Source organism: Lynx canadensis, chromosome E1, assembly GCF_007474595.2.
Source record: "Lynx canadensis isolate LIC74 chromosome E1, mLynCan4.pri.v2, whole genome shotgun sequence".
Classification (NCBI taxonomy): Eukaryota; Metazoa; Chordata; class Mammalia; order Carnivora; family Felidae; genus Lynx; species Lynx canadensis.
In genome coordinates, this window is record NC_044316.2 from 41478604 (window position 1) to 41491742 (window position 13139).

General features: G+C 59.1%; 2 protein-coding genes across 2 annotated transcripts; one reads left to right on the forward strand and one right to left on the reverse strand.

The window, feature by feature from the left end:
• Window positions 1-735: 735 nt before the first annotated feature.
• Window positions 736-4842, forward strand: NAGS (N-acetylglutamate synthase). The gene is given in 8 exon segments (XM_030296277.2): window positions 736-972; window positions 974-1153; window positions 1720-1994; window positions 2107-2320; window positions 2590-2770; window positions 3324-3495; window positions 3587-3769; window positions 4372-4842. Coding segments are annotated over 8 exon segments (1596 nt in total). The 3' UTR covers window positions 4526-4842.
• Window positions 4843-5974: 1132 nt separating this feature from the next.
• Window positions 5975-9433, reverse strand: TMEM101 (transmembrane protein 101). Its single transcript, XM_030296278.1, is given in 5 exon segments — window positions 5975-6949; window positions 6952-7000; window positions 7770-7916; window positions 8793-8973; window positions 9274-9433. Coding segments are annotated over 5 exon segments (771 nt in total). The 5' UTR covers window positions 9411-9433; the 3' UTR covers window positions 5975-6692.
• Window positions 9434-13139: the final 3706 nt, after the last annotated feature.

Below are 13139 nucleotides of genomic sequence, written 5' to 3' on the forward strand. Positions count from 1 at the left end.
TTGAGCCTGGGACTTTGGGTGGGAGGGGGCACTTCGGGTCCTCTGTCCCCCTCTCTCTGCCCCTTCCCTGCTCCCTCTCTCAAAAATAAACGTTTTTTTTTTTTTTTAATTTAAAAAAATAAGGGGTGATCTGAGGATATGACAAAATTCTTCAAAGTGGTACCCACCGTCTGGAGCTTGGCATACCCTGGTAATCCCATAATTCCTGATCTTCTTTGAACTCAGAGGACAGGACAGAGGCACACCCGACCTCCAACAGAGAGCTGGCACTCCCCCACTCTCCTTCCACTCTTCCCCACCTCTCCTTCAGGTCTCCTTCCTCAGTCCCACGGTAACTGCCACTTTGCTCTCCCCTCCTGCCCTCATCGGACTCCCCTTTAATCATCCAGAACCCCGCAGACTGCCAAAGCCACTCAGGGTCCCCCGAGCCCTTCCTGGAACCGGCCTTGGCAACAGATTAAAGACGCCCCACCACGGTTTATCTCTGCCTCGTGACCTGCACTAGTGGGTTCCGTCCCCCGCGGGGGCGGGGGTTTCTGTTGGCCCCGCCCCCTGACCCATGGCCTGACCCTCTTCAAAGGCACCCAGAGACTACTCTGCGCCCCCAGTCTGCGCCCCGCCCCGGCTGGTCCAGCCCCTCCTTGTAGCAGGTTAAGAGCCCCCCAGAGCCGGGAGCTGCGGACAGAAGCGCACTCGTTGGGGTGTGGGGGTGGGGGGCCAGTCGTTCTCGTTGTCATGGCGACGGCGCGGGTGGCCTGGGCCCTGCGAGCCACCTCTGTGGGCGGAAGGCTGCGCGGTCCCCGAGGCACCGGGGGCGCCCGGAGGCTGAGTGGCAGCGCGCGACGGCGGGCGGCCAGGGGCACCAGCCCGGGGCGCCGGCTCAGCACCGCCTGGGCGCCCGCCCAGCCCGCGCGAGAAGCGGCCGGGGACGACACCCACTCGCCTGCCGCGGAGGAGCCTGAGTGGACACCGCCCCCCCGCGCCCCCGCTGCCCCCCGAGCCCCCCGGGCGCGCGGCCGGCCGCTCGCTGGTGCAGCGGGACATCCAGGCCTTCCTGAACCAGTGCGGGGCCAGCCCCGGGGAGGCGCGCCACTGGCTCACGCAGTTCCAGACCTGCTACCACTCCGCGGACAGGCCCTTCGCGGTCATCGAGGTGAGCGGAGCCCGGCGCCGGCCGTGTCACAGCGAGGGGATCGGGGTTGTGCGGCAACGTGTCACCAGGCAGGGCGGGACCGACCGCAGACTCTGCGCAGCGGAAGCGGGAAGGGGCGCGACGGAGCCGGGACAAGTGCCCCGCGGACTGGGTGAGGCTGCGCGCTCCTCCAGCAGTCTCACGCCCGGCCCCGGGTGAGGAGCCTGAGGCCCCTGATCCGCCAAGTGTGATGCGCTGGAGAACTCCCCTTTGCCGCGGGCGCAGTTAGGGGTTCAGGTGGCAAATGGGGAACCTGGACGGGAGCCGCCTGGGTTACCCCTCCCCCCAAGGAGTCCTAGAGTCCAAGGTCGCAGGGAGGCACAGAGGGAGGAACACCAGTGTGAGATAAGAGGATGGCAAGACCCAACAGGGCAAAGGGCGGAGCAGGTGCTCGCCGTTGGCCAGAAATGGGACCTGACTGCTCCTGGGCAGGGAAGGGGCACCACGGGCCCCCTGCTGCTGGAGTGAGCAGGTTCGGCAGGAGTCGGGGCCAATGTCGCGGCTCCTGAACGCTCACTCCTCCTCAGGTGGACGAGGAGGTCCTCAAGTGCCGGAGGGCGGTAACCAGTCTGGCCTTCGCCCTGGCATTCCTGCAGCGCATGGACATGAAGCCGCTAGTCGTCCTCGGGCTGCCGGCTCCCACGGCGCCCTCTGGCTGCCTCTCCTTCTGGGAGGCCAAGGCACAGCTTGCCCAGAACTGCAAGGTGCTGGTGGATGAGCTGCGGCACAACGCTGCCACTGCCGTGCCTTTTTTTGGTGGCGGGTCGGTGCTGAGCGCGGCTGAGCCAGCCCCACATGCCAGGTTAGTGCGGGTCTTCCCGGCCCGGCGTCTTTAGACCTCGCTACCCCCCCCCCCCCCTGCCAGCCCGGCAGGCCTGGTGGGAGCCTTCTTGAGCACCACGTCTGGCCCACAGCTATGGCGGCATCGTCTCGGTGGAGACCGACCTGCTACAGTGGTGCCTGGAATCGGGCAGCATCCCCATCCTGTGCCCCATCGGGGAGACGACCGCACGCCGCTCCGTGCTCCTCGACTCGCTGGAGGTGACCGCGGCTCTAGCCAAGGCGCTCCAGCCCACCAAAATCATCTTCCTCAATACCACAGGCGGCCTGCGCGACAGCAGTCAAAAGGTGCGTCCTCTCTTTACCGGCCCCATTCTCGCGATTCTGGGCCTGGCCGAACCCCTCTCGTGCTCCCTGCCCGCCTCCCAGACGGGCCCCAGAGTCATTCTCCAGCCGGGTGGGTCGGGAGTGGAGTGGTGCTCAAATCTGAGCCCTCCCCGGCCTAGGACTCCGAGAGGAAGGGAGGGTAAAGGGGTCAGTGAGGAAGGGTCTGCGGGGCAGCAGCACAGTCGTGGCCGGCTACCGGCCAGAGGCTCACCCCCTGGCCCCGGACGCAGGTCCTGAGTAACGTGAACCTGCCCGCCGATCTGGACCTGGTGACCAACGCTGAGTGGGTGAGCACCAAAGAACGGCAGCAGATGCGGCTCATCGTGGACGTGCTCAGCCGCCTGCCGCACCACTCCTCTGCCGTCATCACCGCCGCCAGCACACTACTCACCGAGCTCTTCAGCAACAAGGGTGAGGGCCTCGCCTCGGCGGGGGGGGGGGGGGGGAGGGGGGCGGGGTCCCAGGAGTGAGCAGGGGAGGTGGCTTTCTGCCAGTCAGGAAGCCGCAGGGGGCCGCCACCCCACAAGCTCTCCGCTCTGGCTGCACCTGGGGGAGGTGAGTGCGGAGCAGGTGGGCAGGGTGGATAGACACCGGCGCCAAGTGGGACCGACCAGGCTAGGAACCTGGGGCGGGAACTGGAGGAGGGGTGGGGAGACCAGGGGCTGGAGACAGGGTTTCCTCGAGGTAGGCGGGTCTAGGGGAAGTAAGTGGGACCACAGACGATGGACGGACGTTGAGGGACAAAATGCCAGGGAAAAGCATCTCCAAGTGTGAAAATCACCGACGTATCTATGCAGTCCGCAGAACGCATTTCACTGTGGAGGTCTTCCAAAGAGGGTCACTGTCCCACGAGCCCCCGAGCCCCTGTCCTATCTGGAACCCCCGCCAGGACGCGCAAATGCAAGAGCGGATGGGACCTGGCTCTTGGGCGAAACTAACACCTCCTCCTCCATCCCACCCCCAGGGTCCGGGACCCTGTTCAAGAACGCCGAGCGGATGCTGCGAGTGCGCAGCCTGGACAGCCTGGACCAGGGCCGCCTAGTGAACCTGGTCAACGCCAGCTTCGGCAAGAAGCTCCGGGACGACTACTTGGCCTCGTTGCGCCCGCGGCTGCACTGTGTCTACGTCTCTGAGGGGTGAGCCTGCGAGCCCCAGAGGGCGAGGGACAGAGCTGGGCAGCTTGGGGCCGAAGGGAGGTCCCAGCCTGCCTCTCCCCCGCTGCGCCAGGTACAACGCGGCCGCCATTCTGACCACGGAGCCCGTACTGGGGGGCACCCCCTATCTAGACAAGTTTGTGGTGAGCTCCAGCCGCCAGGGCCAAGGCTCCGGGCAGATGTTGTGGGAGTGCCTGCGGCGGGACCTGCAGACGCTTTTCTGGCGCTCCCGGGTCACCAACCCCATCAATCCCTGGTAGGTCCCGCCCCTCCCGCCTCCGGGCAGCCCCACCCCCCGCCCTCCACAGCCACGCCCCAGAAGGCCGGGCTTCCCCCAAGGAAAAGGCCCCATTCTGTGAGGCCCAACATTCCCCAAGGGAGCAGACCACACACTGAGCCTGAGATTTCCCCCTCGAGCAGAGCACACTTAACCCCGCTCTGCCCGCTGCAGTGGATTCCTTGAAGACACTCCCCGACTCTCCCGGAGTCTTGAGAAATCCTGACCCTCCAGGCTTCATTCTAGGTCCAGTTGCCAAGCTCTGACCCCAGGCCCACTGCATCTCCAGTGGAGCATTTTCTCCTCTCTCTTTTTCCTTTTGCAACTATCCCTTCACCGGGGTCTGTGGGCACCAAGAGGTGAACAAGAACCCCACCCCTGGGGGGCGCCTGGGGGCTCAGTCAGTTGAGGTTGAGCATCTGACTCTTGGTTTTGGCTCAGTCATGATCGTGGATAGAGCCCCGCCCTCATAGGCTCCATAATAGCAGGGTGTCTAGCATGTAGTAGGTCCTCCAAAATAACCAGTGAGTAGTGAGCACTGGCCTTGCCCTAAAAGATCCTTCCTCCCCCCCCCCAATCAGGTACTTCAAACACAGTGATGGCAGCTTCTCCAACAAGCAGTGGATCTTCTTCTGGTTTGGCCTGGCTGACATCCGGGACTCTTATGAGCTGGTCAACCATGCCAAGGGGCTGCCCGACTCCTTCTGCAAGCCGGCTTCTGACCCAGGCAGCTGACCCTCACCACCAGCCCCGCAGGCCCTGGGATAACCAGGGTGAACCAAAAGCCATGCCTGCTGGAGGTGACCCCAGGCAGCCGCAGGCTGGACCAAGCTTGTTGGCTAAGGATCTGCAGAGGAGGAAGCAGCCCCTACTCTACTCTGCCCAGAGGGGGGCACCCAAGTGGGGACAAGCACAGGAAGAAGGGTGTGCCCAAGACACCCCCCCCCCCACTGGCTCCAAAGCTAGAACCAGACAACCTTCAATTTTCAGTCTAGAGATCTTGGGGGGGGGAGTGGGGGCCTTGCCTTCCAGGGCTCCACTCAGGGCTAATCTTATAGGTGGGCCAGTCTTCTGGCCGCTGTGCTGTCTTGAGGCTCCCTTGCCCACAATATTACCCTCATTTGCTTGATATTCCACCACTTATTTTAATTCTTTTGGGTCTTACAACTTTCCAGGAGGCCTCAATTAAAACACAAACACTTGTCTTGAGAGTGAAGTAAAACACACTTGAAAAGAAATGAGCAGTGACCCTCTGAGAGCAAGATCCCGAGGGCCGGGGAACCAGGGGACTCCCAGGGGGAAGAGGAGAGCTCAATGAGACGGAGTGCCCCCAAGATCAATGCTGCCACCGTCTCCCTCAGCTGGGTGTCAGCAGCCCCCCGAGGGGCTCCCTTACTCTGGAGTTAGGAAGCGTCCTCCACCCCACAGACCAGACCGACAGCAGCCGCAGCTGTCTCTCCAAGCCAGGCTCTGAGCCAAGTGCAGACTTGCATGTTTTCCCCAAGCCCCACTGGAGGCTGTCTGCATCTGTGGGAGGGGAACACCTCAGCCTCCCGGAGCCCAAAGTCAGAGGTTTCATTCCGCATTTTTGGCCCCCACGATGCACCAGGCCCCAGGCTGGCCGCCAGGCTACTTTCAATCAGGAAGTGCATGGACAAGTAGGGGAAAGACCACCACGGCACAGCAGGGGCCACGACAGAACCAAACCCCCAGAGCAGCCTCTGACTTCCCTCGGGAGAGGGGTGGCGTGGGGGGCACGGCTGTGCACGGACAGGCATCAGACAGGCCTGACCTAGAATCCAGCTCTGCGGTTGGAGGCAAGCTGCTTGCCTTCTTGGTGCTTCCATTTCCTCATCTGTAAGATGTCAAACCCTCATAGGGGAACCTTAACATTAGCTCTCCCCCTCTCGTTGCCCTCCAAGAATTCTTCAAAAGAAAGCAGGAGGACCGAAAAGGGGAGGACAAGACAACCTACAACACAGGGACCGAGGGTATGGGTCGAAAACAGACCACAGGGAGGGTCTTGACCAGACAGCCAAGGATTGTGGGAACTCTCAGAACAGGGCGGAGATCAGGGAGGACTAAAGTGGGGCTTAACCAGATGTGGTCTTTCAAGAAACCCAAGATCAATCCCAGCCAATGGCAAAGTGCCCTGTGGGGAGAGCGGAGAAGCAAAGCCAAACATCTATATAAAATGTTTATTTTTGGAGGACTGTGTGGTCTGGTGTTTGGGAGGGCACTCACCCCAACCAGGCCAACCATACGGCTGGAAACAGAAGGCAGGAGGCAGGAAGTTGGCCGATGCCCGCCCTACCCCTGCACACCCCAGACTGGGGCCTGCTCTGCTTTCAAGGTGGGGCAACAGCTAGTGCGGATTCTGCCCCTGGCATACCCTGAGAACTCACGTGACTCCTGTGGTGCCCCACCCCTCAGCATCTCCCGGCCCGATCCACACATCCACACACATATATGCACTCTCAGTCTCCAAAAAAGCACTGTAGAGCCCAGCTGCTCTTGCCAGGTTCAAAAAGGAATTTTTCACATTTGCTCACTTCCGGTTCGTGAGCAGTCTTCTTCCTCTGTCTCCCACTCTCAGTACCCCCACCTGAGCCCTGCCTTACTCCCTTCTCTGGGACAGCAGACCCAGGGAGCAGTCGGCCTCAGCTCTCCTCCTAACGAACAGGAAAAACAACCCCGTAAGGCATCATCCTCAGGGTTCCCACCCCCAAGGGCTGAGCCCAGGCACTGGGGAAGAGACCTGCGTCTTACCGACACATACACACATAGCAAAGAACCAAACCAACAGAGCAGAAAGCATAAAGAAACAACTGGGCCAGCAAGGAGGAAGGCAGGGTGGCCCTCAGTGGCTCCCTGCACCCGTCTCAGCCTCTTGTCGTGCAACTCAGCCATCAGTGGCCAGGATGACAGCGGCCCCAAAGATGCCCACGCTCTCTCCAAGGAGCTTCATCTGGTTCCAGAACTCAACGCGCCGTGTGTTGTGCCAGTAGGCAACGTTGCCGTCAATGAGCAGCATGACTGGGGGTAGCAGGACAGCCAGGATCTGGGCAGCCAGCGTCACGTAGTAGCCCGACAGGAAGGCCAGCGCCAGGACGCCGTAGAGCACAAAGAACAGCTGGATCATCAGCTCCCCTCCCGGAGATGGTTCAGATACGCCAGCCGGTCCTCCTTGCTGTGCTGCAGTGAGTAGGCCTAGGGACACATTCTGCTAAGTCTCCAACGGGCGGGGGGCCTGTCTGGGGAGCGCTGCCCTGAGATGGCACCTGAAAGTCAGCCTCTGCAAGCTGGGCTTCTGGCTCCCATCTCGGACTTGGGGCTCTCTGAAAAGTAGGACCTGCGTCTCCCTCACAGACTCGGGAGCTCACGAGATTAGGGCCTGTCTCTCCTCACCCTGGGGGGGGGGGCCGCTCAGAAGGACGGAAGTGTGTCTCCACAGCCAGACTGGGGCTCTCACCTCTGAATACACAGCGCTGCGTGTGGAATATGGTGCCCAGTAACTGAGATGGGGCCAAGCAACCCGGAGCCTGTCCAGGTCCCCACCCACACTGGCCCACCCCTAGGTCCTCCACTAGTACCATAACTGGCTACCCTAGTCAACCTCCATCAACTCTGAGTGGTAGAGCCCCATCTGGGGCCTGGGCCCCACCAAACCTCTCCTTGGCCCCCCCTCCCAGCCCTCTGGGGCTGAATCCACGAGAGGACCGGTCCATCATTCTCCTCACTCTCGGGCTTGGGACTGACAGGTCAAGCCAATGTCTTCTCTCCCCAGTGCAACGATGTTGGAAGAAGGACTCTCAGCCAGGTCTCAGGCCCTGGAAACCCGAGGCCCAGAAGCTGACTGAGGCAATTCCCAGGAGGCAGACCATCAGGAACTACATGCCCACGTCCCTGGGCTCTGCCAGGCATGGGCTCAAACCTCACGCCCAGGCAAGCGCTTCCAGCCAGCAGTCCCCCAACCTACCACGCAGATGAGGTAGATGCCCAGGAACACCTGGCCGGTGGACTGGAGGGAGCGGCTGCGGGGCTTCCGGCGGTACAGCTCCCCAGCGCCGCTGGCCAGCACGAGAAAGCCGCCGATGATAGCAACCGTCCGCGAGTACATACGGACCTAGGCCGAGGTGAGGGGACCCAGTCAGAAACTGCAGCCACCACATTTCTCCCGGCTGTCCAGAGCACTGAACTGCCCACCTCTATACACCCCATTCCATCTGATAAACCCTTTCACCAATTCCAAGTGTGGTGGGCAGGTGCAGCAGACAAGGATAACTCTTTTAATCAGAGTGGAAACTGAGGCCTGGCAGGGTTCATAAAATTGGCCAAGGTCCTACAGAAAGTGGCAGAATCCAGATGCCAAGTGTTGCCCCATCCATCTCTACTTGCAGGTGTGCAGACTCGAATCCCAATGTTCCTTCTCCTATATAGTACAGAGTCTGTGCCATTAAGAAAACCATTGGTCTCACTATCCTGTTCACACTTCTGCCTCCTCTACTGGATTAACAGTGCATTCCTTGAGGGTGGGTAGTGCTTTTGTCCAGGCTTATCTCCAAGGCTGCATTCTGGCGTTTTAAGGTTTAAATGCTGCACGAAGATTAATTAAATTTCATAAAAATCAGATGGTTGCAACCGGTTACTCTCCAAGGTCCCTTTTGCCCTATAGTCTGAAATTACTAAACTAATGCTTTAAAGGGTTCTGGGAACTAGGTGACCTGGGTTCTGGTCTCACCTGCAATGCTATCTGTGATGTGACCCTGGGAAAATCTGTTTCTCATCTTCCCACCTCGGTTTTCACACTCTGAAAGGCAGTCCTGTGTGGTCCCTAAGTTCCTTTCATTCTTCCAGTCTGTAATAATGTCCACAAGCCCGGGGTTCTGCCTTCCCAGGCTTCACACTGTGCACCTAGCTGGCACCATGCATTACCCAACTGCCCCGGGGGCACTGGCCTCTGGCTCCCCATCCCCATCTCCCCTTAGGCCGAGGTGCTCACCTTCAGCCAGTCCCCGTAGTGGACGTAGCCCCCGATGTAGGCGGCGTAGGTGCTAATGGCCAGCTGGAGTGCGGCCCCCAGCGCGAACCAACGCCGCTTCACTCCAAAGGACATGAAGCTGGCGCACAGTACGGCCGCCCCCAAGTCGAAGTACAAGTAGGGCACTGGGATGTCGGGCTTCCTGCGAGCCGGAGAGGAAAAGAAGCAACGGGGACAGGATGAAGCGGGAGAAGAGCCTTGCGACCACTTGAGTTCCCACAAGCTCCAAGCTCCCCCAAACCGGAGACCCTTCTCACGGCCAGGACCCCGGCACTACGCCCGATGCCCACCTTGCCCCAGACCAGAGCCCTTAACAAGTCTAAGGTCCCAATCCCTCCCCAGCCCAAGGGTCCCAACTTCTTCCCCACCTCACCGCACCCCCGTTCCTGGGGCGGGCCGTACCGCCCCCCACCGCGTTCGGCGGCCGCGTGGGCCCGCTCACCGGCGCGCCTCGGCCCTTTCAGCGTACAGCATGAGCTGGCTGAAGCAGCCCCAGAAGGGGCAGCGTGTGAGCAACACCGAACCCAGCTGCATGATCAGCTGCAGCATCCACCGTCGCGAACCCATCTTCGACGCCATCTTGGAGAAGGGCAGTCCGCTGCGGCGTCACTCCCGACGGGGAGGCCGGCGCCGGGATGCGACACGCAGCTTCCGGGTCCCGAGGAGCGGAGGAGGGCGAGGGGGCAGCATCTTTCCCTTCCGACGGGAAACAACGCTCTCGCTTTCTAGTTCCGGACCGAAGGAGGTGTTCCAACTGGGAGTTCGGCCTTAATCGCCGCTCATGGAGACTAAAGGATCCCTTGTGTGGCTGCAAAATTGAAAACTAGACTAGAGGAAGGTTCCTTATCAGAACCATGGGCAATAACTTGACGTAATGAAGCGAACTAGTCTTTGACTGATGCTAGACCTGGGCTCAATCCTAACTCCCAACTCTGTGACTTTGAGTATATCACCTACACTTTCCAAGACCCACCTCTCAAATGGAGAGGACATCTACCTCAGGTTGTTCTGATGTGTACATGTGGCAGTGTGGGTACTAGCTCATAGTAGGGTGCAACACACACACACAAAATCTCTCTACTTTTGTTTAATTTCAGAGTAAGGTGTTCCCTTGGCTAGGTCACTTGTAGACAAGTCTGGCTTTCCCTCTGTCCCCTGAGAGGAATAAAATCTGATGTGGATATATGGGACATCTTAAATCAGTGTATTCTCTCTAGCTCCAATGCTCCTGCTCTAGCCAAACTACCATCTTTTGTTGGTTTGACTGCAGCAGGCTTCCAACTGGCCTCTGGCTTCTCCTTTGGCCTCCTTGTGTATTCTCAGCTCCTCTATGTTTTCATAACTATCAGGTACCCTTCTGTTGAATCCCTGAGCACATTGTTAATTATATATTTGGGATTCTTTGCTAACGACCAGATTAACAATAGATTGTGAGTTTCATTAGGGCAAGGTTTCTGCTCACAGCCTAGTGTAAGATGCATTCAGGAAACATGTGCTAAATAGATACAAGAACAAAGGATGTCGCCACTATGTCTCATTCATAGTACTCAGTGAGTATTAGTTGAATAAGTGGGCAAAAGTTCCGGGCCCTCCAGGATTGCCACCACAAAGCCACCCCACTCATCTCTCTGCACCCTCCTACCACCCTGCAACACAAATTCATCTTCCCATATTGAAGTTAAGACTCTACAAGCACTCCCACTAGACTGTTTAATTCAGGTCTGATTGTTTCCAGTTCCCTGGAGTCGGGAGAGGGGCCTCGTGTCCAAACCGTATTTCTGACAATGTGAATTAAACATTCCCAATCAGCCAGTGAAAGCTGAACAAAACACCTCTCACATTTTTTACAAAGTCACTGGGATAAACGTGGGTATAACAGAAATGTGATGGAGGGATAGATATATTCATGCAAAAAAACAAAAACAAAACAAAACAAAACAAAAACTAGGGAACAGGATTGTGTATGGCATGCTGGGATTGGGGGTGGGGGAAAGGAATCTCCAGGCAAAGGGAATGAGAAAAGGCCTGGATTAAAGGCCATTTTGTCTATCTCTGCCCACGTGCCAGTGACAAACACATGACGTTAAGTTTTCCACAGGCACATAGCGTAGAATCAAGTTTTCAATTGTTTTTGTTTTGTTTTGTTTTTCCCAGGCTCCATCCTTGAGTTAAATGTGACAAGATGCACAGCCCTTGGAAAGGAGCTAAGGTGTTGAGGACAACTGGAACGGACTGGGGTGTGCCCACGGGAGCAGTACCCCTACCCCATCCCACATCCTCATGACTTTAGCAACAACAGAGGCCAAGGACATGTGTGGGGAGGGGCAGGAGACCAGGATTAACCAAGCTTCCCTTGGTTCCCAGCCCACCCCCAGTTCCCTCTGGTCTTGCTCCACCTTTTACTGCCCTAGTCCCCAGAGGGTTGTTGAGAAGCACTAAGGGCCAAATCCTTCTTTCTCAGGTTGAGAAAGATGCTGACATTGTGCTAGGTCAGAGAATAGATGAATGGGCGGGTCAGAGGCTCTGGGAGAGGAACACAGCCATTTGTCCCCCTGCCCCCCACTCCTCCCACTCCTGCCTGGGGTGACAACTGAGCTGTAAAAGACTTCTGAAGAACAGCCCTTCCCCATCTCTATCCGCTCTCCCTCCTCCAGCTGCCGCCACTTCTCTCTGCAGCGCCCCTCCCCCACCTCTCCAGAGGGCTCTCCCACCCCCCAGCTCCTCTGAAGCCTGCCTGCACTTGCGCTCTCCACGACCAGAGCCACAGTGGCCAGCATGGTGCCCCAGGATACCCAGCGTGGTAGTCGTCTCAGCCAGGCAGAGCCGGGCCTCCACGCTGCTCAGCACCACCCCTGACTGCCAAGGGCCAGCATGTGTCAGGTTGCCCACGTCGGCCACCCATAAAAGTGCCACAGGTGGACCAAGCTTCCCAAAGGCCCACTGCAGGTCACAGTCGTGCAACCTGGTTTTTGGCCAGCAGCAGCTGTGTGCCCACCATCCAGATGTCCGCTGTCACCTTGAAACCAAAGTGCTACAGCCAGTCACCTATGAGAGGGGACGCCCAGCACCAACAAGGCCACAAAGGCCTCAGCCTCTAGCTCACTGATGTTATCCCCAGTCAGAGAGAGGACCTCCAGGCCTGGCATGGTGGCCAGGCCCCAGATAGTGGTTCCCAGCCTGCAAGAGTCAGTGTAGACAGAAGAGGCCCCCGAGCCTGGCTGTGCCCAGCTTGGTCAGCCAGTCGTGACTCAGGTCCAACTGCTCTAGGTGCCCCAGGCCCCACAGGCTGCTGGGGTCCCGGGTGACAAGCAGGTGTGAGAGCAGTCCAGGCGGCGGTACAAAGCCCAGGCTGGCAAAGAAGTCCAGGGGCAGGCAGGCCAGCTGGTTGTGGCTGAGGCGCAGCCGCTCCAGGAAACCCAGGCGTCCCAGGGCTCCAGCAGCTGGATCCCACAGGACACCGTGAGAAACAGCAGCACCCGGTCACCACAGGCTCTGGAAGGAGCCTCCTGGCAGGTGACTCGGATTATCGTGGCGCAGCTATGACAGCCACTCTGCCAGGGAGCCTGGGAGGGAGCCTCAGAGGATAGAGGCCCCCGCAGTCCACAACACTGCCGGCAGCTGGACGGGTGCGTGGTGCTGGGCATGCCTGCCGCGGATACCCAAGGAAGGCCGATGCCACCACCGTGGCCATGGCCACTGTGAGGAAGCGGCCACACCAGCCCCAGGCACTCGTGGATGCATCGATCTTCGTGCCTGACTCCTTCAACCAGGGACTCTGGGGAAGCGTGGGCATGCTAGGGGGAGAAAAATAAAGGCACCATGCAGGGTCTCACCGTTTGCCACGTGCCCCAACATGGTCTTAAGGACACCTGCCTCCATCTCCCACAATTTACGTGCTACCGAGGCTTCTGGCAAGAGCCGTCACAGCCCTGAGACCCCAGCACCCTGATCCCCCACCCCAGCCACTTCTCATTCCCTTCTTCCTACTAGAATGAAAAGCAATCAGGGAAGATGGCCTTTTTAATCCCCGGCGCCCCTTCTTTACTCCCTCTCCATACCCACCCTCACCCCCACTTATTTCCCACACAGCCCAGGAGCTACTCTGCCTTCTCCTGCCCCTAAACATGCCCTTGGTCACTCAACCAGCTAACATTCGCAGAGTCGTCGTTCTGCAAGAGGACACAGCCTCGCCGAGATCCTGGCCCTATCTGACCACCTAGATGCTGGCCTAATCTGACCACCGAGGTCAGGGCCTCAGGCCATGGAAGTTCAACACACTCACCAGTGTTCCTGGCACCACCACCTGCC